We start from the raw sequence: 24232 nt of genomic DNA, 5'->3' as shown, positions 1-24232 counted from the left end.
TTTGAATTTCCAAAATACAACTGATGTTGAAAGATGATGAAATACTATGATACTTTATCATAGGAACTTGTAAGAAAGTTCACGGAGACACAAAGGCTGAGAAGAGGATTAAAAGAAATGAAAAAAGAGAAGGCACAAAAAACTCACAGAGCTGGACATTGAAATAATAATTTTACACATAGGTTAACTACAGCACAGGGCAGCAGAACCATGTAGGCTCCATTTTTGAGAATGGGAAGTGAGCAGAGAATTTGCACCACAGCAAAGTCCCAGAGAGCAGAGGTGGCAGAGTATCTCATTATTGCCTACATTGAGGAGCACAAGATCTAATACAGCTACCTAAGCTATTGAGCAGTGAGGAGAGAACATCCATTAAATTTTGCAACTACTAAATGAAGGGTTTCTATAGAAAAACAGGGCCAAGACTAATACAGTGTAACTAAGTCCATATTCTATTTATTTGATTTTACTCTCAGGACCACTCTGGGGATACACGCTCCTTTAAGGCAATAAAAAGTAAAAAATCCTCATGTATTTCAATGTGTTTCAGTCCTCATGATTTTTCATTCCAGAACTTGGCAGTTCTGTTTCCCAGATGACAGAAAGGGATAAATCTGAGAGTCTCATCATCTCTCCTACTAGTAGAATGAAGACTAGTTTTATGGGAAAGGCAACATTGTATATAAAATTCCCGGTCATTACCATGCATGAACATTCACAACCCTTCCCTGACTTAACCAGAGATTTTATTTTCTACAGACTCTCTGTGATGTGGTTTGTGCAGGAATCCTCCTACTATGCACATCTTTTAAAGTACAATTGAGTGCAAATCACAGCATATAAGGATCAAAACTTTTTACCCCACTCCATGGTCAGTGCCTGTTTTCAGGCCTTTTGTGACCATACATAAAACTGGCCATTTTTAGAATCTGTTATCCTAAAACTCAAATATCAAATGGTAAAAGTCAGTGTCAATAAAGTCATCAAAGAGACTTCTCACACAGAAGCAGCAAAGTATTTTAGAAACAGACACATCACAAAAGGCTGCTTATTCACACCATGTCTACACCTATGTGAATTTAACAATGATATCTTTATGAGAGAAAAGCACTGTCAATCACCCTAAGACACGCAGACAAATGCATTAATATTGCTAGTAATTAAATTTATTACAAGGGTAAGTCTCTCAAGACAGAAATAGGATCTAATTTTGCTACAGAATTCAGAGCATCAGCATGAAATAAAAAATTGGCTTAACAAGACAACTAAGAGGTGTAGGACCCAAAACCTTTCTACCATTTATGTCACTAAAAATATTTCAAATCTCTGAATAGGTATTTCAACAAGACTAAAGACAGGAGAGTGCTTCTTGTTTCACAGAAAGTAGAAGTAGTACCTAGGCAAAAAAACCCTCATAAATAAAATCAGTGAGAGGCTTGTTTCAACATTAAATTTCAAACAGGAATTTGCTCTTCAGGGAGATGCAAAATTAAATATGTAGAGTGCTCAGTGCCATAGGCTATGAATAACTTTTTGGTTTTTACTCACAACAGAAACATTTTGAAGATTAATTTAGATCTAGACTAAAAAAGCCAAACTGATTAGCAGTGAGCTGATAAAATAAATTATGCCAATTCAAAATTAATGATTTTGTTTTGAAAGTTATCACCTATTCAAACTATTTAGCAAAGGACACATGGCTATGATGATTTTACTTGTTTATGCATTACTTACATTATGCTATCCTTTAACAAAATTTTTATCCAAGGAACAACATATATGCTCTTCCCAAAGATGGTAATTTAATAAACTTGAAAACTTCTGTAGATATTTCTAATTATTTTTGCCTTTTTCCAGTTGGACAGTAAAGCCACAAGCTAAATGTTTGATCTTATGAGCCATAAATAAAAGGAAAAACATCCACTGGTTTCAGAGCACAATCAGCACAGAATCTTTAACTGGCCTATTAGCTGATAAAAAACAACATGAACCCCAAAATTATTTATGTCTCATTCACCCAAAATTGATGCTGAAATCAGTGAAAACAGTTGCAGAGCTTAATATAATAAATAAATAAATAGAAATCTAACAAACAGGATGATTGAAAATAGTTGAGAAATTACAGCTAGGAACCAAACTGAGCAGCAGCACTATTGGTTGCTTGAACTGGTATAGGGGGAATCATACCATTTAATTGTAGAACTAAAATGTTACTTTATTAGACTTGTATAGAAGAAAAACTTATATTGATATGCAAAATTCTGTCCTTAGAGGCATTTATAATTCAAATCTTACCTGCTGAGTTCATAGCACGTAAAATGCTGCTTCACTATGATCTAACCCATATGACTGTGTGTAGCATTAACATCTATGCCTAATATACATAATAAGCCATAAAACAAAATGCAAATAAATAGCGCCCTTGACAGCTAAATTATAGAGGTAGGGAGCATTGGAAATTTTGGAACATGCTTAATAGTGCATTTTACAACTCTACTCATTGTTTATTCTGCCTTTCAGTGTCATTCAGAAAATGCATCTCTATTGGTAATGTTCTCACAGCAACAGGCAAAACTTGAAAGAAGTACCATGTCCTGTTTCTTGTGGAGCTTTGGGAGTTGAAAACAATAATGAAAACATCAAAAATTTTAAAAGGTAAGTGCAGATGGGAAGAGAAAAACATCTCTGAAGTTCTGAAATGAAGATTTGTGAAAAGATTTACGAATGGTATTTAAGTAGGTTCTTGTTCAGATGGGAAAAAAAGGCCACATTTGGAATATAACTGAAGAAAAGCATCTCCATCTTCTCTCTGAATTGAAAATGGGGATTTGTAAATGAATAGGGCAGTATCCCACTTTGTGTGATTCTCAATGCACCTTTCTTGTAGCATAACTTCAGGGTGACAATGAAGCTCACAAAAAAGAATCAGCCACATTTCCTAGAAAAAAAAAACCTCTTGAAAAAAATATGAGGGTGGACTCCAGGTACTGGCAGGTCATCCTGTGCAGAGATATAAGACAACTATGACTAAAGTCAGCTTCACTCAGATTACTAAGATTGCATAAATCTTAATCAGTTGGCCAAAAGAACTTGGTTTCAGTACAGTACTGGTAAGCAGGGCTGCTCAGACTTCATTTAATTTAAAGCTAAAACTTCATTTTAGCTACACGCAGTACAATGCCTTTTCAAATATACATGTAGAGATTAGCAACTGAATCAAGGTGAAGAGATTAGAGGGAGCCATAGAAGTACAGAAGGAGCTGGAATAGAAAGAAGGGCAGCAGCAGAGTTTTTGTTCTGTGATGGTATTCCACAGCAAGCCCAGAGCCAGGAGCCAGTTACAAAGGAGAGGCAGCACAACAGAGGAATGTGAGATTTGAGCAGGTAGTTTGGACTAAAGGCAATGTTTCCTGTTTTTCCTAATGCATATTTCACTGTGCTATAAGATGTTAATTAAAATATATTAATCCCTTGGAAGAAGCACAACAAGGGATACCAGTAGCCTTTGCAACAGCCAAGGAGTCTGACAAAAGAGTTATCACAAAGCCAGGTTCAGGCATCAGCAAGTTTTCCCTTGCTGAAAGAATGTCCCAGCTTTGTCTGGGATAGCTTTCTTCAGAGTAGCTGGTAGGAAGCTATGTTTTGGCTTGGTGCTGAAAACAACGCTTATAATACAAAGATGCTTTTGTTTCTGCTGAGCAGAGCTTGCAGCCCGTCAAGGCCTTTTCTGCCTCTCACCCCAGCCCACCAGCAGGAGGGTGGGAGTGCACAAGCTGGGAGGGGATGCAGCCAGGACAGCCAACCCCAAGTGACCCTGGCAAGACTCCATGCCATATGACATGATGCTCAGTGGGGGAAGAGTGGAAGAGGGACATCTTTGGAGTGATGGCTTTTGTCTTCCCAAATAATTTTTAGGCATGATGGACCCTCGCTTTCCTGGGAATGGCTGAACTCCTGCCTGTCCAAATGAATTAGTTTGCTTTGCTTGCATGTGCAGATTTTGTTTAATCTCTTAAACTGTCTTCATCACAACCCGTGAGTTTTCTCAGTTTTACCCTTTCAATTCCCTTCCCCATCCCAGCAGAGGGGAGTGGCTGTACGGAGCACAGCTGACAGCTGGGACAGAGAGATACTGTCCAAAGTCTGTTTTTCGGTTTTCTTGTTGGTTTTTTTTTTCCTCTCAGAAGTATTCCACACTGTTAGGTGTTGCTTTGATTTTTTAAGATTTTCTAAGCCTTCTGATGTTTACATTCTTGTAGCAAGCTTTCTCACACACTTTATGTAAATAACTTATTGTTTTGCATTCTTTTATGGAGGTGGAGAAATTTGATGGACTGTTGGTTTGTCCAGTGTCTTTGGAGAGGTGGCACTGCCACCCTCCAATCCATGGTCTCTTTTGGAAAACTATAAAAGTTGGAGTCAGAAAATAAACTTCCCTTTTCTTCACCTTGAGAGCAGCGGTGTGTGCGCTCGAGTTGTTTAGTGTCCTATAGTGACAGTTAGGTAGCTGTGACTCCAATCTTTATTCCAAGACTTTATGGACAGTTTGCAGCATCCCTATGTTTGCTGGATGCACTGGGTAAAACACAGGCTTGTAACTTGAGAAAAATGGATTCACATGATTATCTGTCACAGCCTTTCATCTGATAATGAGAAAAGGTCGCAGACCTTTAATGTGTCAGCTCCCACGTTTTAAAGCAGTGTGGGGGAATACTTCCCTACTCCAGTAGCGTGACACAAGGGCAGGGACATTAAAAGTTCTCAGGTGGACAGACATCTCCATGAATGCATGGTATAAACACATAAAAGATAAAAAGATAGAGCTATAACGTTTTAGACAAGCAAATGTCAGCATAATTGATATACAGCAAGTAGAAAAAAAATACTAAATAAACAATGTGAAAATCCACAGCAACAAATACAGGTGTAAGTCTGGGAAATACAAGGAAACCTGATTCTCCTAGATAAAGAGAAATATTCAGCACTGAACTACAGAGGTCATCTCAGAGCAGTGGAAACATTACTTTATCCTTGCTTTGTTTTTAATTATGTCTAACTGGCCAGGGCTATTGGATGCTTAAGAGAATTTTAATGCTTTCCACTGCAGTTTACGTAGAGGCAGCAAACCCCATGGATTTCATCTCTAATCTCTTCCTTTACAGATATGTTTAAAGACTTCATCAGCTAAGGCATTCATTCTCCATGCTCTTTATAGTATTTCAACCACGTGCCAATTAGACATTATTTTAACAGAAAGGGTCACTAGTTCTTCTAAAGAGAAAAAAAAAAAGAATCAAAAAACAAAGCACAGACCCCACTGTAAAAAAAAAACCCACTTGGTATTACAGTGACAAAACAGAGGATCTATTCTAAAGAAACAAAACTAAATGGAGAGGATCTTCATGTTTTCAACTTTCCATGGTGAGCTCTCTGGTTTGAATGCAAATAAAATACAATATTCATTATACATTGTTTTCTATGTGGAACTTTACTTCTCAGTGGCAAATCCCTGGAAAACCATCTTCCTTTCCTGTGGAAAGGGAGAGGGAGAGCCATTTCGAATGGCTACTTTTTAAATGTGAGTACAAATCATTTTAAGGGAATAAAAGCTCTAGGAAGGGATGAATGTAGCTGAATTCTACTCCAGCCAAACCTGTCACGAGACTAATAAGTGTGGATTTAAATTAAAAGTATCAGTCACTGAACAGGTTCTGCATAAAATTTCCTGGGAACCAAAGCTGCAATTAATTATATGATGCAAATTAAAATTTTTCATCTTCTAATAATCAGCATTTTAATCACTTTAAAAAACAGTATTAGCTAAGTGTCTTTAAAAGGACTTTTTTATAATTGAAAACTTAAAAAAAATCTGAAAATTAGTGAAAATCCATCTCAGTCTGAAGGAAAACAAAACCCCATGCAGAACTGTTCAAGTAAATTCTGCACTGGAGTCTTGTCCAGAGTATCTTTAATAATGCTTTCTGAAAATATATCCAATTAATTTTCAGGAATCAGTGGCTCTAAGTATCGAATACATTTTTCATGTTCAAAGAAGGGAGAAGAGTATATTGTGTTTTTAAAATGCTTGCTTTTTAAAAAGCCTCTTGGAGTCTGGCCATTTCTCTTTTGCTCTTCAGAAGTGTTTTCTGACAGCAGGAAGCTTCTGAGAAAGTAATGTCCTACACAAAACTTAGAGGAATTGGAGACTAAGGAGCTCTTATATGGGATCACTTCCTTTTTATGTCTTGACTAGTTCTCTGATCAGCAGGGGGTTTGTGATTTTTTTTTTTTTTTTGGCCATTGTGCTTTCCTAGGGCTGGCAGATTAACTGTCTGAGTACTCTTTAATCTTCAAAGAATATTTTACACTTTTTAAAGAAGAGCCATCCTTTAAATAATTTCCGTTAGATTAATTATTTGTATCCTCAATGCCTCACACCTAAATAAGTCCAAGTGAAGAGAGCAGATGAAAGTAGTCAAACTTCACCCAGACAATTATAGGAAAAAAAAAGCACTCTATCCTAAATAATAAGAAAAGTTTAAAATAAAGAGCCAGAAAATGCAGAGAAATTTACTGTAGAATATCTTCTTTCATCAGCTTCCATACAGTCAAGACAGATGCACTCTGTATAATATTATACTGGAAGTGATTCTTGAACATATTTATTCAAGGCTTAGCCGAATGTGCAGGGCTTAAGAATTTGAATTCCACTGAGATTTCTTGCAAGTTATCAAAATATATCTAAAAGGAGAGGTCAAAAGCCCAGGGTCAGCAAATCTTAGACCAACTTTCTGGACTGATTATGAGGGAAAAAACAGCATCATTTTTTTAAAACATGTATTTAATACTCTGCCAATAAGCTAACGCATAAGCATACAGAAAGAATTACTTTTTGAACACTGGAATAGTTAGGCTTTTGTTTGATCAAGTTCTGTGTTAGCCATTAGACTCAAAATTTGTATTAGGGCTATGACACTGACCAGCCAGCTATTCACAAACTACTACTCCCTTCACATTCTCATCCCTACCCTAAAGCAGGCTAGATTCAGTTACAAAAGTAAACTGCTGAGCCTGTCCTTTTAAATATAAATTAAAGTACATTTGTATCCACAGCATCCTAAAATCTAGTCTTTTAACACAACAGCAGCAAAAGCACTCTATTAAACAGCATACCTCCCTGTGAATCAAATCCCTTTCAGCATATGTTGTTCAAAGTCCAAAGGGCAATCTTCTACTTACATCCCTACTGATTTTTCACAGCATCTCCCAGACGTGAGCGAAACCCTCCAATAAAATAACAGTCAGCCAAGTTTACAAAGGTCATTTGTATGGAGGTAGCATCAATAGTAAAAGGACAGACTATAAAAAGAATCCCAGACTCTACTCTTCCTTGGCATCCAAATTAACACAAATCTTTTTTGAGAATTTTTAAGAGAAGAAAGTTGCAACAACGTGCTCTTGTTCCTGGTATTTCTGAACATGGAAATATTTCAGAAAACACTGACAAGACTTGAGGAAGGACTACTGAAAAGGTGACCAGAATAAAGGATATTTTTTAAGAAGAAGAGCTTTGACAAACATTTTTATTGAGCAAACATACTAATGAGCAAGCATTCCTCAACCAAAATATTAAGTATAAATTCTGGAATGAAAAGAATGCTGACATATTGAATACTTAACATGGAAAATGCCAAGGAGAATTTATGCTGCTATTCACGGCATGGAAAGCATTTCAAGAAAATGCCCCTATGCAGAAACTAGTACACCATAAAATACCAGTGCTTCATTAGCATCAATTTATCTGGCATAACAAAAATTAAGCCATGAATGAAGCAAAGCTAATTCAGGGTTGAGGTGAATTCTCCAGCACTGTAAGAGTCTTAATTCATGCTATGGAGTTTTACCAGTGTCCCAAGCATGTTTCTGCAAGGTTTGCTAGTGCTCTTTTAAGTTTTCTAATTTAAGATTGTATTTTTTCTTTGTCCTCATCCTCTTGGTCACACATTTTGCCTTTCAAAGCTTTTATTTACTTCAATGCAATCCTATGCTGCATTATGGTTTTAGCAACTTTACATCTCCATTTACTTCATCAGACACAATCTTTCACAGAAGTGTTTATTATAGTTAACTGTCTCTACTAACTAGCTGTACAAGTGTGCTGTTTCTCCCTTGCTTTGTCTCCTCTTTAATTTGGGGGTTTATAGGGATCCTAAAGCAATATTCTACTGAAGGTGTTCAAAGAAAAGATGTAAATATGGTGCTTAGGGAGATGGTTCAGTGGTGGGTTTGGCCATGAAAGGTTAACGGTTGAACTCAATGATAACACAGGTCATTTCCAATCTTAATGATTCTATCATTCATTGGTTTTTCATGAAGATGAGGATTAGCAAAAAATGTTGGTTTCTTGACATTTCCTGAGTCACAATGACCACTAATATTTTATTCACTGTTAGTTGATGACTAGACATAATTCTGTTTTTAAAAACTCATCTGGTTTTCTTTCGACTGAAGAAAAACTATTTACATATCTAATTTTCAATCAACAGCCCCAAGAATAAAACAAGTAAGCACTGAGGAACTATTTTGTTAAAATTTTACCTGAGCATTGTTCTATTTAGATGTAGGCAGAGGTTTCCATAATGGCCACTCTGGGGGCTGCTATCACCTCCTCGATCTCGCAGAGTTTGTATTTTCGGAATGTTTTTGATTTTTCTGATTAAAAATGTAATGGTAGTGTGCTTATGATACAGCCACTTGAAACTAATGGATGAAAAACTTCACTTTTCCTTCCCAAATCTAAGAACATCTTATTACACATGCAGTTCTCAAATAAAAAACTGGTTTGTCCTCCCTGTTTAAGGCACACGTGAAGTTTTATTCCTGGAATTCTACAAGTTCTGGGGAAATTACTATTCTGTCATCATTATCTTTCATTGCTTATCCCTGAGATACCTCTTTTGTTTGTTTGATTTTAACTTTTTCATTGGGTAGCTATATGTTTGGATTACTCCTGACATTTTAGTAATTACTTGAGTTTTCACTGACACAGATTTTCTTGCTTACATGGAAATATAACTGTGGTCACACACTTCCTGTCTGATCTGGCTTGTAAGCACTGAAATATAAATCACCTTGCATCACATTATTTTCTACCTGAGTGAAACAAACAAATCCTGAAAATTTTTGTACTGAGAAGAGCATGGACAATGAAAAATGTTTCATACAAGTAACATTTCCAGTTTTAAGTGGATTTACTCCTGTCTTGTTCAGCTTGATTTCTAGCTCACATTCAGCAAAGATTTTAGCAAACAGAGTGACAGAATATCCTAAAATTTAATCACTTTGTTGCTGGAATTAGTGATAATTCCAGGAAATTATTTTTTTTAAGCCCATTTGTGCCAAAAATACAAGTCTAAGGGGCTGGTCTTCTCTGAAATATAGTAGATATAAGAGCTAACTGGTTTTTTTACTCACATTAAAAATAAAATTATCGGAAATCTATGTGAGTAATAGAAATAATTTATTCATTAAATACATTGAAATACAGAAATTAATACAGAGGTATGAACACATAAGGGACAGAAACAAGACAGGGGTATTTAATGCATCAATTCCCTCTGTCTTCAACATGGACGATGGGCCAAGAGGGTCTCAGTGCCCTGAGCTGGAGGACCGTGACTGTGAGAATGATCAGCTTCCAACTGATCCTGAACTTTTGTGGGATCTGCTGCTCCAGCTGGATCCCTACAAATCTATGGGGCCGGATGAGATTAATTCAGATTCCTCAAAGAGCTAGCTGATGACACTGTAGAGCCTCTCTGGATGATTTTTGAGTGGACTAGGGAATCCAAAGAGGTTGACTTTCAGTTGACTGGAAGCTAGCTAACATTGTCCCAGGTTTCAAAATGGCAAGAAGGAGGACCCTGGAAACTACATTGTCAGTGTCACTTCAGTGTCTGGTAAAATCATGGAAAATATTATTCTGGGAGATATTGAAAAATCCTTGGAGGACAACACAGTCATCAATCACAGCCAGCATTGCTTCATGAAGGAAAAATTCTCTTATCAAACCTGGATACAGGCTTCCTTCTACACCAGGGTAACCCACCTCATTGATCTAGAAGTGCAAGGAAATGTATTCTTTTTGGACTTCAGCAAAGCTTTTGATACTGTCTCCAACAGCAGCCTTCTGGACAAAGCATGCAGTTTACAGTGGGATAACTGTTATGTGATGGGTGAGCAACACCCTCAGGAGTTGGGCACAAGGGATTATAGTGAATGGGGTGACATCAGGCAGATGTCCTGTCACTAGTGGGGTTCCATAGGGCTCCATCCTCAGCTCTGCTCTTCAATATCTTCATTTATGACTTGGATGAAGGACTCAATGGAATACTAAGTTTGGCAAGGACACCAAACTGGAAGGAGCTGCCAACTCTCTCAAGGGCAGAGAGGTCCTGCAGAGAGACTTTGACAAATTAGAGAGATGTGCAATCACCAGCCATGTGAAATTTAACAAGGGCAACTGCCAAGTTCTGCACTTGGAATAGGGCAACCCTGGTTGTGTGCACAGACTGGGGAACGAGAGGCTGGAGAGCAGCCCCATGGAAAGGGACCTGGGGTCCTGGTCAATGACATGCTGAGCACGAGTCAGCAGTGCCCTGGCAGCCAGGAGGGCCAACCCTGTCCTGGGGGGCATCAGGGACAGCATGGCCAGCTGGGCAAGGGAGGGGATTGTCCCCCTCTGCTCTGCACTGGGGTGGCCTCACCTTGAACCCTGTGTGCAGTTTTGGGCAATGCAATATAAAAGAGACATTGAGTTATTAAAGAACATCCAAAGGAGTAATAGAAGGATGGGGAAGGGTCTGCAGATCTTATGAAGAGGAGCTGAGGTCACTGGGTTTGTTCAGCCAAGAAAAGAGTATCCTGAGGGGAGACCCCATTTTGGTTTTCAACATCCTCACAAGGGGAAGTGGAGACACTGATCTCTTGTCTCTGGTGATCTGTGACAGGACTTAGTGAAATGGCATAAAGCTGAGACAGGAGAAGTTCAGGCTGGACTTCAGAAAAAGATTTTTCACTCAGAGGGTGGTTGAGCACAGTAACAGGCTCCCCAGGGAAGTGGTCACAGCACCAGCCTGTCTGAGTTCAACAAGCACTGGGACAATGCTCCCAGGCACATGATGTGAATCTTGGGGTGTCATGTTCAGGGCCAGAAATTGAACTCAATGATCCTGATGAGCTCGTTCTGACTCAGCACATTCCATGGTTCTATGATTCTAAGAACAACAGAAAAAATTTTCCCATTCATCTTTGTCTATGACAAACTTTGAATCAAGGAAGAAACTGAAGAATATTATTATGTGTGCTTGAACAAACTTGAACAAACAAGTCATCTTTCCAATGGCACAGCTTGAAACAGAAGCAGAATCTTGATTCACAGCCTCCTGTGACAGCCACCAGACAGAGCTACTACTGAAATGTTCAAGGTCATTTACTCAATTGTACTTATAATATTATTGGGCATTAGCTGAAAATTATTATGCAAAAAATTATCGCTTATGTTCCCAAATTATCATTTGCTCTGAAAAGTTGTGTAGAGCAGAGAAGTAATGTCTGTGTGCCTCTTTCTATAAATAAATGTCTACTTTTCAGTTGCAACACAGCAAGTACAATTAGCTGAAGCACTGAATGGTACATCTCAGAATGGAAAAGTACTTCCTAAGAAAACCTTTTACAGACAGCAGATTCAGGTAGGACTCTGACTTCATAGACTTCAAAATTTTGTGTCATGCAGGCTGGCAAGAATGCACAGTGACCATTCTATTTAATGGCATCATCCTTTTTGTTTAATGGTTTTACACATAATTTTTTCCCCTAACTGTTATAAAGAAAGCAGAAGTAAAATAAGAGGAAAAACTTGTTTGCTGTGCAGATGAATGAGCAGTAAAACAAGTTGCTTAGAGAGGTTGCAGAGTCTTCCTTAGCAAAGATATTAAAAAATCATCTGTGTGCAATCCTGTCCCATGAGATCTAGGATGACCCTGCTTGAGCAGGGAAGTTGTACCAGATGATCCACTGTGGTCCCTTCTAACCTTACCCATATGGGATTCTGTGAAAAAATATTTTTTAACAATTTCTGCACTGAGCTCCTTATTATAAATAAAACCATTATCTGGAAGATAAATCTAATTATGTTAATAAGGTATATTAATGCCAGAACTCACTCATTAAAAATGTTAAGCATAAGAATCCTTTTATTATAAATAACTGTTTTATCTGAAAATTGGTTCTCTTAACAAGATTTAGCAAAACAGTCTTCTGAAATATTTTCTCACCAAAAGTTCTGGCCAAATCATTCACCATATGGAGACTGTCTTACTGTCTTTAAAATTCAGAAAGGTAGCTCAGAGGCTTTAAAATTTCCCATGGCATGATTACAGTCATTGGATAGTATCCTGGTATGTACATATGGGATATGAACTGCTGCACATTTTCTTGTGCTACTTTAAACATTTTTTTAAGAAAGGAAGATAATAAATTTCAATTTAAAACAGAGATATTGCAAACCTGGATTGGTAGAGTCAGGGCTGCTTGTCATATAAGACACTAAGTAGATCCCACCAGGTGTGTTGAGCAATTGCCCATGCCTTGTCTTTAAAAAGACATAGATTAACTCAACTGTACTCTCTGGGGCCTAATGGTTTGGCAGATGGATGATGCTGCAAGAAGCACAGATATAAGGTAATTGTCTCTTTCTCTTTAGTTTTTGGTTTTTTTTTTTCCACATGTATATCAGCAATTACATGTTAAGTAATGTACTAAAAATCTTTCCTTTTCTCACAGACTTAATGTGACCAGGTACAAGCTTAGAAGGGACCTTTAAAAATCCTTTAGTTCCCTGCCACTGGCATGCATATTTTTCTCTAGATTTGGTTTTTTCAAAGTTCTATCCAACATGGCCTTGAACGCTTCAAGGATGGGGCATACACAACTTCCCTGGCTGATCTGTTTCAGTGTCTTGCAATCCTCACTGTAAACATTTTCTTCCTTATGTTCAATCTAACCCCGCCTTCTTTCAGTTTAGACCTATTGTTCCTTCTTCTGTCAGTACTGGCCCTGGTGAAAAGAGCTTCTCTGTCTTTCTTATAAGTCCCCTTTATATATTGAAAGGCTACAGTAAGGTTTGCCCAGAGCTTTCAATTCTCCAGGCTGAACAATTCTAACTCTCTCAGCCTGCCTCCTGAGGACAGATGTTCTATTCTACTGATTGTTTTCATGGTCCTCCTCGGACCTGCCCTAACAGGTCCATGTCTTTCTTTTACTGTGGGCCACAGAGCTCCTCTGTTGATCCAACTAAATAAAGGATGAAATTGTTATCACTATCTTCTTACTCAAACAGTCTGTGGTAACTGGCACATTCAGGTGTCTTTTATAAACTCCGAACAAGACAGTTCAATCTTAGATTGGTTCTATCCAAATCAATGAGATGATGCAGAGAGGCAAACTCACAGAGCCAGATGGGCTCCACAGTTGGAGTGAGCTCTAAGAAAGATGTGTGTGAAAATCGTTAGAACAGCGTTGCACCAACCATATAATTCAGAAACTCATGTGAATGAACTCCATTTATAAAGCTGGTGTTCTTGCCCATTCACAATGCACTTATCATAGGAGCAGGCTATTTCAATATAATTTTTTGTTTAGCTCAGTTATCCAATTTATGCTCATGCTTTGTTTTATGCCACAGAATAGTCTTGGGATGGAACATTTAACCCTTTTTCTTTAACAGATGCTGGAATTTTGCTTTTTTATTTTCAAGTCTCTTGTACTGGTCAAAGTACCAGAAATGAAAGGAAACTCCAGTTCAAATGACTCCCAGTGTTTTAACTTGAAGGAAAACTAAATATTTAAGGCTTTCAACATACTTTTCAATGTTGATAGTAAATTTTTTTGGAATATAATAAATTGTGTGCATGCATAAAGGCATCGCACATGTGGATACAAATTTTCTGCATACAGGAGATCACAGAGACAGAAACACAGACACAAATGTTAATGTATTTCTCCCAGCATCACAGTAATGCAATATGGATGGTAGCACAGGGGTAAAAGCAAAATCTTTCTATATTTTGAGTGACTGCTGGTACATGAGGGAGCAATTAACAGAGAGACTTTGCAGAAGAGGGTACAGATTCAGTGGAGTTAACAGAGACAAGGGGTAAAGGCTTTAAACTGAAAGAGTAAACTGAGAATAAGCTTAGATTAGATATTAGGAAATCTTCACTACGAGGCTGGTGAGATGCTAGAACATGCTGTCCAGAGAAATTGTGGATTCCCCATTCCCAAAAGGGCTCAAGAGCAGGTTGGAGTGGAGTTTAAAGCAATCTGGCTTACTGAAAGGTGCTCCTGCCAGTCTGGAACCAGGTGATCTTTAAGCTTGCTTCCAATGCAAACCATTCTATTATTTTAAGATCCCCTTGTTTTCACTTGACATGAAAATATGGTTGTGTATGGGCAAATTTTTCAACTCCTGTCTCTCAAATGTATATAAGCTTTACATGAATTAATAGTCAATTTTGACAGTAATAATGTTATGAGAATCTAACAAAAGGTATTCTGAATGATGGTTTTCGGAGTTGTTGCTATTCTTTCTTTGTAGAAGTAAAAATGGCAAAACCCCCACAAACCCAGAGTATGAAAAGAGGATTTAATTAATACTGCATTGTGTCAGAGAGCACAGACATACTGTCTGTGTATAAGGGGTAGCTGAATAAGGAAAGAAATGGATTAAAAATATTAATTGAGGTCCAAATCCTTATTTTCATACTGGAGCCCTCAGTCCATTATTTCTTACCATAACATCATACCTCACTTTCAGGTTGGATTATAAATTCTAGGAGGCATGTACATGACAGATAAGCGCTCTAGCAACAGAAGTTAATAACAATAATGAGTAACCATAATGAATCACGCCTCTGTTGGGGAGGTCCAAAGTATCTAGGAAAGTTACAGCTAACATTTAGACTAGCTCTAAATTCCCCTAATACGGAAGACATTGTAATTCCTTAGGCTGACTCCACTTGAAAGTTCATATTGTCACTCACTTAATGACCATATTGACTTTTAAATTTCAGAGACTGTTACCAGTTGATTATTGCAGGTGTCCCAAAAGCAAAGTAAGTAAATGTCAAAATGTTACAGAGGAAAATTAACCCAAGATAAGATTTCTATTTGCTTTAAGAATGATGCAGTTTGCAGATTTTCTGTTTGTTTTTTTTTTCACATGCACATCAAAGTAAGTAAATGAAATGAAATACTCACTCCTGTTATGTAACGAGGTCTATACTGGATGGTTCCAAATAAGCCAAGTATGACTATAATAATGTGTATAAAATTTGCGAGGATGGGTGCCCACTGATAACCAAGGAAGTCAAATATCTGCCTCTCGAGCACAGAAACCTATGATTAAAAAGCAAAAGCATAAATAGATTAGAACCAACCAGAAATCATATATAAAGGTATTTCCCCTTCCCATATCCAAGACAATTGCTCTGAGTTAAAAAAAAAATGCTTGTCAGCAGTAAAATAAGATGAGTTTGAAATGCTTCAACTTCTTGTTTCAATGAAAGCTGCCCTTCTCACTGGTTACTGAGTTATACTCTACCAAGATACAGAACTGTTCCCCTAGAATGGTATGTTTGCAGGAGGAGAAACACAAATCGCTCTTATATACAACAGCAAATGTTTTAGGGTATCAGTGCTTTTATCAGTGTTTTCATTAAAATGTTTTAGGGTACCAGTGCTGAAAACGTGATAGGTTTATGACATCTTCTCAGCTACATTGTTTCCATTTACAACACAATCCTTTAGCCTGGTCCTTCTCTTCCACAATTTCACTGCATTTTGATTTCTATCTCTTCTCTCTACCCCAGCTATTCTGTTACTGGGCTTTTACCTGTAACCAAACACATACAACTTCTTGACCTGGTTCTACTGATAATGAATCTAGTTTACTTTCTTCAATTGTCTGAAACATCAGCTGAAGTATAAACTTCCCCAAGACTCTAGATAAATAGTAATAAAAATCAATTGAGTAACAATCCCAGGCTGATGTTTACTGTTTATAAGCAGTACCACTCCAAACAGATCAGATATTAGAAAAAAATGGCTTCCTAACAGTACCAGTAGAAATAATTTCACAATTCCAATAGCAGGTATCCCTTAAATGGTGTTCTAACATTATGTAAAAATGCAGTACTGTAGCCCAACCCATACGCAGAATGACATGTTTTCACAAAAATAATATTTATGTTAATATTAGAAGGCAATGTAATGGTGGAGTGAATTTAGACTGAAAGATCAGGGAGTTTCTTTGAAAGCCTTCCAACAATTTCACTAACTTGAATGGTGAATTGATGAACTTCATGAAAATGTGAATAATGAAAATAAAAAATTGAATTATTATTATTAATAATTAAAATAACAGCAATTTAGACACGCCACACACAAAAAAAAGAGGAGAAAGAGAAAGAGAAAGAGAAAGAGAAAGAGAAAGAGAAAGAGAAAGAGAAAGAGAAAGAGAGAAAGAGAAAGAGAGAAAAAGAGGAAGAGACAGAAAAAAGAGCAGGTGGTTGTTTCTTGATAAAGTTTCATTAAAAAACAGGTGACTATTTACTGAGTTTATGTTATGCTGTGTATGAACTGAATTAGGCTTATGTGCCAAACATTCTGTTCATTTAAAAATTAACACCTTTTGAGATCAAGTACTAAGTGAGTAATTAACTACTGCTTTTGTATGGTACAGCTATGGGAGAATGTTTCAATTTTCATGCCACAGTCCACTATCACACGAACACTTTCTTTTTGAAATTAAATAAGAAAACGTTTCATTAAAAGACAGCCTACATTCACATCAGCATTGCAAATGTAAAAAAGCTGTTAATTATATGCTATGTACTGACACTTGTTGAACTTTGAGATGGAGACTGCCAAAATAATCCTGGGAAAGTTTGCCAGCCATGTAATTTCAAATTTGAGTGTTCAGGTTTCATGTCAAACATTGAATTTCTCTTTTCAACAGAGACTCCTTTCACACAATGCATCCTTCCTATAACCAGTCTCAGTATTTTGACTACCATTTTATTTTACATATTTATTGAAAGAAATTATGTTCCTACATTATCCAAAACCTTTCTGAACTATTTGTGCTATCCTACAACGCTCCCTAGTAGAAGAAAACCACAGAAGAGTTCCCAGAATCCCAAGACATGTCTAATGGCGACAATGGGATGAAGAAGAAACAAAAGGAAGATCAAGCTGTATTAGGAACTTCATGAAAACTCAGATTGTCTATGCTTCTAAGTTTATCATTAGGAAATATTTCCTTGACTACAGACACAGTAATTTATATTAAAAAAAGGCCAGCCTTTTTTTGGCATGAAGCAGCATTACATAGGTCAGTGTGAAGTCTATCAGGTGTATCAGCAAAAGACCTGTTACACCTAAGTGCTGTTAAACAAGTAACAAAGGGAAAATGTTCCCTCTGAGCACAGAGCTCTTATTTTCATCAGATAAACCAAGAGAAAATGAGAAGAGCAAAGCAGTAGCAAAAAGAGTATAGACTGTACACTAGACTGCTTCTAGTTTAGTAACAGCAGAGATTCAGCAAGCAAAAAACAATACATGGGAAGATGCAAATCATTCAAACAGCAGGAGATCATCCAGTTAAGTATGCCAATTATAGAGGAAATTTGCAGCATGCTAGTTAATTGTATAAAAAGTAGAAAACCTTATATTCTTGACTTCTAGTCAAAAATGAAACTGTGGTACAATGCATCAACATGTTTTGTTTTGCTTGTCTTGGTGAAAGATGCAGTTCCATCAGAACTTCCTTGTGGGACTGCATTGGATAAATGGCTATTCTGTGAGGATCTTTCCTTTTCAAACACCAGTGTACTTTTTTTTTTTTCCCATTACTAGCAATTTCTTCAGTACCAAGCAACCACTCAGATTTTGTGGTCATGTTGAACGTGGGGTGAGTAAATACAAACAGCAGGGCACACAAGGGAGGGGGTGAATACAGAAGAAAAGGACAAGTCTGCATCACTTCTGCCCATGTATATCTACCTCTCATTTGCCACAGGCAGAGCTGCTATTAGATTTTCTCACATCACTTCAAGGAATCAGCTGTGTGCAGGAGCTGCTGGATATATGAAATGGCAGCACTCTGGTCAGGTACGCCCAGATGAAATGCTGGGGAAATGCAACTCTTCCTTAGAAGATCACACTAACATGGCAAGGTGCATTGGGGATTTATGAAATGGAAATTACAGGACAGAACTAGATCTTTATTCTCACTTCCTGAAGAGACGAAGGTGAAGAGAAACTAAAACTTATCCACAAACATACATAAATATAATACAGACTTTCTACATGAGTTACATTTAAAAAAATTTCACTGTCTGTGTTTCTAAAAGGAGAAAAGTGGAAAGTAGGACAAAGTAGTAACAAAGACTATTAAAAATAGTATTATGCAGCTTTCCCCTCTTCCACAAATGTCAGAATCATAAGGGATTTCCTTACATAGCAAGAGAAAATATAGATCTGATTTTGAAAGCATTTTATCCCTTAACTTCAAAATTTTTGGTTAAACAGCTGCACCTCTTCAAATCATACCTGCTAGCTTCAAATGTTTAATAATGTTTTGAGGACATTACAGAGAGAAAGAAAAAAACTAGCAAAGAAATATTAATCTTTAAATTCAAGGAATTTTCTTTCTTCCTCCTCGGGGGTTGGCATTGGCACTTTCAACATTTTTGTTATTGACGTGGGCAGTGGGGCTTCGCGCACCTTCAGTGAGTTTGCTGATGACACCAAGCCGTGTGGTGCAGGGGACACACTGGAGGGAAGGGATGTCATCCTGAGGGACCTTGACAGGCTTCAGAGAGCCATTTGTGTGAACCTCGTAAAGTCCAACAAGGCCAAGTGCAAGGTCCTCCACCTGGATTTGGGCAATTCCAAGCCCAAACACAAGCTGTGCAGAGAACGGACTGAGAGCAGCCCTGGGTAGACAGACTTGGGGTTGTCTGGGGACAAGAAGCAAAACACGAGCTGGCAAAGTGCACTTGCAGCCCAGAAAGCCAACGCCATCCCAGGCTGCATCAAAAACCAGTATGGTCTGCAGGGTAAGGGAAGGGATTCTTTCCTTCTTCTCTGCTCTGGTGAAACTCCAGCTGGAGTGCTGCATCCAGCTCTGGGGTCCTCAGTACAAGAATGATGTTGACTGGTTGGAACAAGGCCACTAAGGCCACTAGGTTGGTCACAGGGCTGGAGCACCTCTCCTATGAATACAGTCTGAGAGCCTTGGGACTCTTCAGCCTGGAGAAGGGAAGGCTTCAGGGAGGCCTTCTAGCAGCCTCCCAGGAGCAAAGAGGGGCTTTTCCCTGGAGAGGGATTTTTTTAACAAAAGCATGTAATGACATGACAAGGGGAAATGGCTTTAAGCTGAAAGAGGGCAGATTTAGATTAGATATTAGGAACTCTAAGAAAGTCTTTCTTGTGAGTGTGGCAAGGTATTGGAGCAGCTTGCCCAGAGCAGTTGTGGACTCCTCAGTCTCTGGAGGTGACCAGGTTCGATGGGGCTTTGAGAAACATGTCTGGTGGAAGGTGTTCCTGCCCACGATAGGGGTTTTGGAACTAGATAATCTTTAAGGTCCTTTCCAACCTAAACCATCCTGTGATTCTATGATTCTGGGAAAGAGTTTAAATTGAGAAAAGCAAAAAGGAAAAATGGATGCTTTGGATGAAAAAGTATAATATCGTTGGAAAAGAAAAATATGTTTTAATTCAATTCCACTCTAATAATGCAGTGAACTCAGAATGTAGGGTTATGGACAGTCAGATTGTAATGTCAGAAAGTAATCACTCACCAAATTGTCTTCTTAGGCAGATTATTTGATGTATTCACTGATAAAATTACAGAAGACTTTATTTAAAGGGAACTATTTTATTAACGCATTCTTTTTTCCAGACCCCAGCAAACTGTTGTAAAAATAAATAGAAAATAAAATGAACCCCTATAGTGTCAAATTGGCATAGCTCAAAAACTATTGCCAGATTCTTGTCAGAGGCTGGTTCTTGTTAATAGATTAACAGTGTTACTGACCTTGAGGGATCTATGAATTGAATTTCCAGAGGAAAATGAAAAACATTTGGAGATGATTCCTGAAGTATATGATTGAACTAGAATTTCAGACAGGAACCACAAAGAAGAAACCAGTCAAAAGATGATTTATAACACAAACTCCAAAATGGAAAATGACTAACAGCCTTTGCTCAGAAAGCTCCTTGAAAAGAAACTCAATCATGACTACTTTACAACGATACAGAATCTAAACTTTGCACTGATACAAATTAAAGTTCACATAGACAGAGACACACAAGAGGATATGTGTGCCAGCCAAGGTCCTTGGACAGCAAACACAGCACACTGGCACTCAGCATGCCAGGGCTGGGGCAGGGTCACACAGCTGGCTGAATGGTGGTAACAGGCTCTCAGCAAACTCCAAAGGAAGAAGAGTATTAGCTTAAATTACAGTGCAGGAGAATTAAACAACCGTGGTTTATATCACTGAATGGCTCACACTAAGAATGAGCTAAAGAAATTAAGCTCTAATCACTAACTCATTAAGTCCCCTCAGCAAAACTGCGTTTTATCAGATGCCACACCATCTAATAATTCCTTTCTGTTTTTATGTTAGCTTTTAAGTTTTTTAAAGACTTTCAGTTCTTGCTCTATGGTAGAGAAAATTAAAAAGAGTCAAATAAATACAAGTATTTTTGGGCCTTTAGCTTATGAACAATTTCTAATGCTAAAGCCTGCCTGCATGAGTACAATATCCCCAGCTAACACTCCTCCAGCACTTCCATCATTTTGAGGCAGAATGCATTTATTTGTGCCATTCCTTAGAGAGGTTCATTTAATTTTTCATCAAAATTTCAGATAGTATCCTGAGATAGAGGGCCCAGTTACTCAGAAAATTCTCCACAGTCACCCAGCAGAAAAACAGATTAATATTTTGAAAGTCAAATCTATGTGAAATACACATCTGCAAGCGTGCATGCGCATGTGAGTAAATTCTTTTACTGTAAGACAGCAGGGTAGATAAAAACTTTTTTGTTTTTTTTTTTTTGGTAAGAAGGCAAAAAAGGCAACACTGAAATACTGAAATTAAATACTAAAGGCAACACTGAAATACTGAAATTAAATACTTTTAAGTGCTGCACAATGGAGTTCTTGGTGCATCTAATATTAACCATCAAGACCATAGCAAGAAGAGGTAATTCAAGTTAAAATCAAGAAGGAATTAGTTTCCACTTGTCCATTCGCTCCTCAGAGGAATCACATATAAAATACTAAGTCACCATCCTTAATCTGTTTGATGTTGCTGAGAAAAGGAATAGGCCTCCACCACTCTTGATAAGAAGCTAATCATAGTTTTTAAAAATCTGGTGTAGGACCACATTCCTCCTTATATTGTGTACAAGTGGATTTCTGCTGTGACCTACTAAGGACAACAAACCTCTCCTCAGGTACAGAGTGCATTCTTAGTCTCAGCTGCTGCCTTCCTTAACTGAGCACGGCAATAATAAAATAAAGGCAAGTATAAGTTTTCTACAGTAGGTTTGCTCTTATGGAGCAGTGAGAAGCATGTCTGCGCAGCATTGTAGAGATAATTGTGCCTCAAATGGCTATAGTTTTTACTGTACAAGACCAAGTTCACTTCTACTCTTTAAAACAACAAAAAAACCCCAAATTTGTGAGGCATATTACATTTCAATACTCTTGAAACCAGCAGAGCATTTCAGTTAATTTATTTGTTCCTAAGTTTTGTATACAATTGCACACTAAATCCCAAAGACTTGCTTAGATGGGTTAGAACCTTAAGTTAATGACACAATTTAGATCACAGATATTAAAATCAGGGTACAGCAAATATTGTGTGTGTGTGCATCTGTGTATGCTTTAAGACAGCAGAGTTTCTTGTTTCTGGCTGGTCACCAGTAGCAAGACTTAGAGACATGTCAGAACACATTCTTTTGTGTGTCTGAAAGAAAACAAAAAAATCCATCTCATGTAAACTCCTCTACCCATGAGACTATCAATAAGTTAGTAGTTTGGCTACAGGATGACCTTTAGCAACAGGTGCTAAAAGTTTTAATCCCTTCAGTGTATTTTGTTTCCTGCTCATGAACACTTGTAATAACAATTTGGGAATTATTTAATATGACATATTTACATGCCACCAAACACAGGGAGAGGTGCATAAAAGTGGTTTGCTCTCAAACTGATAAATTGGGTCAAGTTATGAGGTTCTGTTTTACCTTAAAGTCAAAATAATGTTGTAGCACCAAATACTCAGGTGCCAAATCCCAGCAAGGGGGTGTAACAAGAGGGCTAGCTGTGACTGTGGCCACAGGAGGGATCATGACAGATGGGTTAGTGACCACCAGTGGGAATTACTCTAAACACTGTCAACATATGAGTTTCCTTCCATCTCTTTGGCCGACCCTAATTTCTCCCTCCATCTCTGAATCTTTCTCTCTCCCTTCCCTGTTCACATCCTTCTGGAAAGAACATCGAAGCACTGGCACCCACACTTTGCTTTAAGGTGGCAAAATTCAGTTTTACTGACACTGCTGAGAAAGCTTGAACCAATTCTAAATGTAAAAATGTTTTTGAATTAAGATTTAATAATAATTTATAATTGAATAATCTGAATTGGCCTGCAGTAAAGCCTGAAGGCAAAATCAAGCATGCAGAGATCATTCAGAAAGATTAGTCTGATCAAATACTTTCAAATTGTTTCTGTCCTTATGGAGATATTTATCAATAAAATAGGTCTTGGTTTCATTAAAAACATACAACTAGTTTTACACACTGGTTTATATTATGCTATATAACATTTGTAAACTCAATAATGATGTGATAATGCTGTAATGGAATTTACAGAAGGAAGTATCTCAGGTATGTTCAGGTAGCGAACCTATCTTCTGTGTATGAGTCTCAGTCCAGAAGAAACTCTGGCTTAATAACCCCCCAAAAATATTACCCTATAACAACAGCAAAAAATTAGTCTCTAGTTCTCAGCAGGAAAGGCACACCTGTAAGAAACCTCATTAGCCAAATTATTTTGAGTGGAGTTGGCAGGGATCACTCATTATCTCATCAGGTCTGAGTCTCATCATAATAATAAGACCAGGCATTTAGTATCAGAGTGAAAATAAAGTGAAAATAGCCAATCTAGAGTCACTAGCTGTTGTGTCCTGGTGGTTTTATTTGTATGCAGGCACATAAGTGTCCACAAAGAAAGAGAGAGAATGACATGGTGAGAGAATGTCAAGTAGCCCATGTCAGAACTGTAAGGCAGAGAGGGCTCCTTTGTAATCTCTCATTCCACAACTAAACCTGGATAAGCAGAATGCTGACTTTACTGTCCTTACAGAAATCTTTCTCTTAAGATGCTTCTACTGGAGTAATCATTATTACTACACAGAATATTTGAAGCACCCGCTACATTTTCATGCCTTGGCATCACCTGAAAACTTAGATTTAAAGTATGCAGATCACTTCATGGAAGAAAGATAATTGACATCAGTTATAGACAGAGACAGAAAAGTTTCTACCTGCTGAACTTTGCCTATTGCCTGTGTATAAAGCCATGCACCCTTAGAGAGCTTCAAGAACTGGGGAAGGAATGAGGACATTATCTCTGCAACGCGGCTGCCTTAGTGTCAGACTTGTCACTGCTCTCTACACAGAGTCCAAGGGAGAAGCACAAGGTCTCAGATCTCATCTTCCAGATGCCCAGTGTTCCCAATTCCCAGGTCCAGCACCTTTAAATTCAATGGCAGCTGGGGAACACTAATTATTGTCTACAACACAGTTCTACAAGAATACATCTCTATCCAAAGCATCAAGGTTTTTGGTTTTTGGCTTTTTTTTTTTTGGTTAATAAAGAAAATGTGGTATTCATAGGCTAGTTCAATACTTAATTCAGCTCAAGAATTTTTGATTGGAACTGGCTAATTTGCATAACATTTCAGTATTTAATCATTTTTATTCAATATTTTTTGGAGCACGATTATAAGGGGTAAAAAGGCAGCACAGGAAGAACTCTGTGCTGTCTTTGTTATTATAGGAAAACTCTAAATCACTCCAGCTCCCATGGACAGC

General features: G+C 37.7%; 1 protein-coding gene across 2 annotated transcripts in view; it reads right to left on the bottom strand.

Annotated features, from left to right (window-relative positions):
- Positions 1-24232, bottom strand: part of NKAIN2 (sodium/potassium transporting ATPase interacting 2) — a gene marked incomplete at both ends in the record, with an annotated part of 504555 nt that overhangs the window by 255582 nt on the left and 224741 nt on the right. For both annotated transcript variants that reach the window (XM_084202244.1, XM_084202245.1), the window contains one exon: positions 15319-15456. In XM_084202244.1, the coding sequence (XP_084058370.1) occupies positions 15319-15456 (138 nt within the window). The remainder of the gene's footprint in view (positions 1-15318; positions 15457-24232) is intronic.

This window comes from Fringilla coelebs (genome assembly GCF_963513975.1).
Source record: "Fringilla coelebs genome assembly, chromosome: 3".
Lineage (NCBI taxonomy): Eukaryota > Metazoa > Chordata > Aves > Passeriformes > Fringillidae > Fringilla > Fringilla coelebs.
Note: the sequence above shows the minus strand (reverse complement) of the source record. Positions and strands in the feature narration are given on the sequence as shown.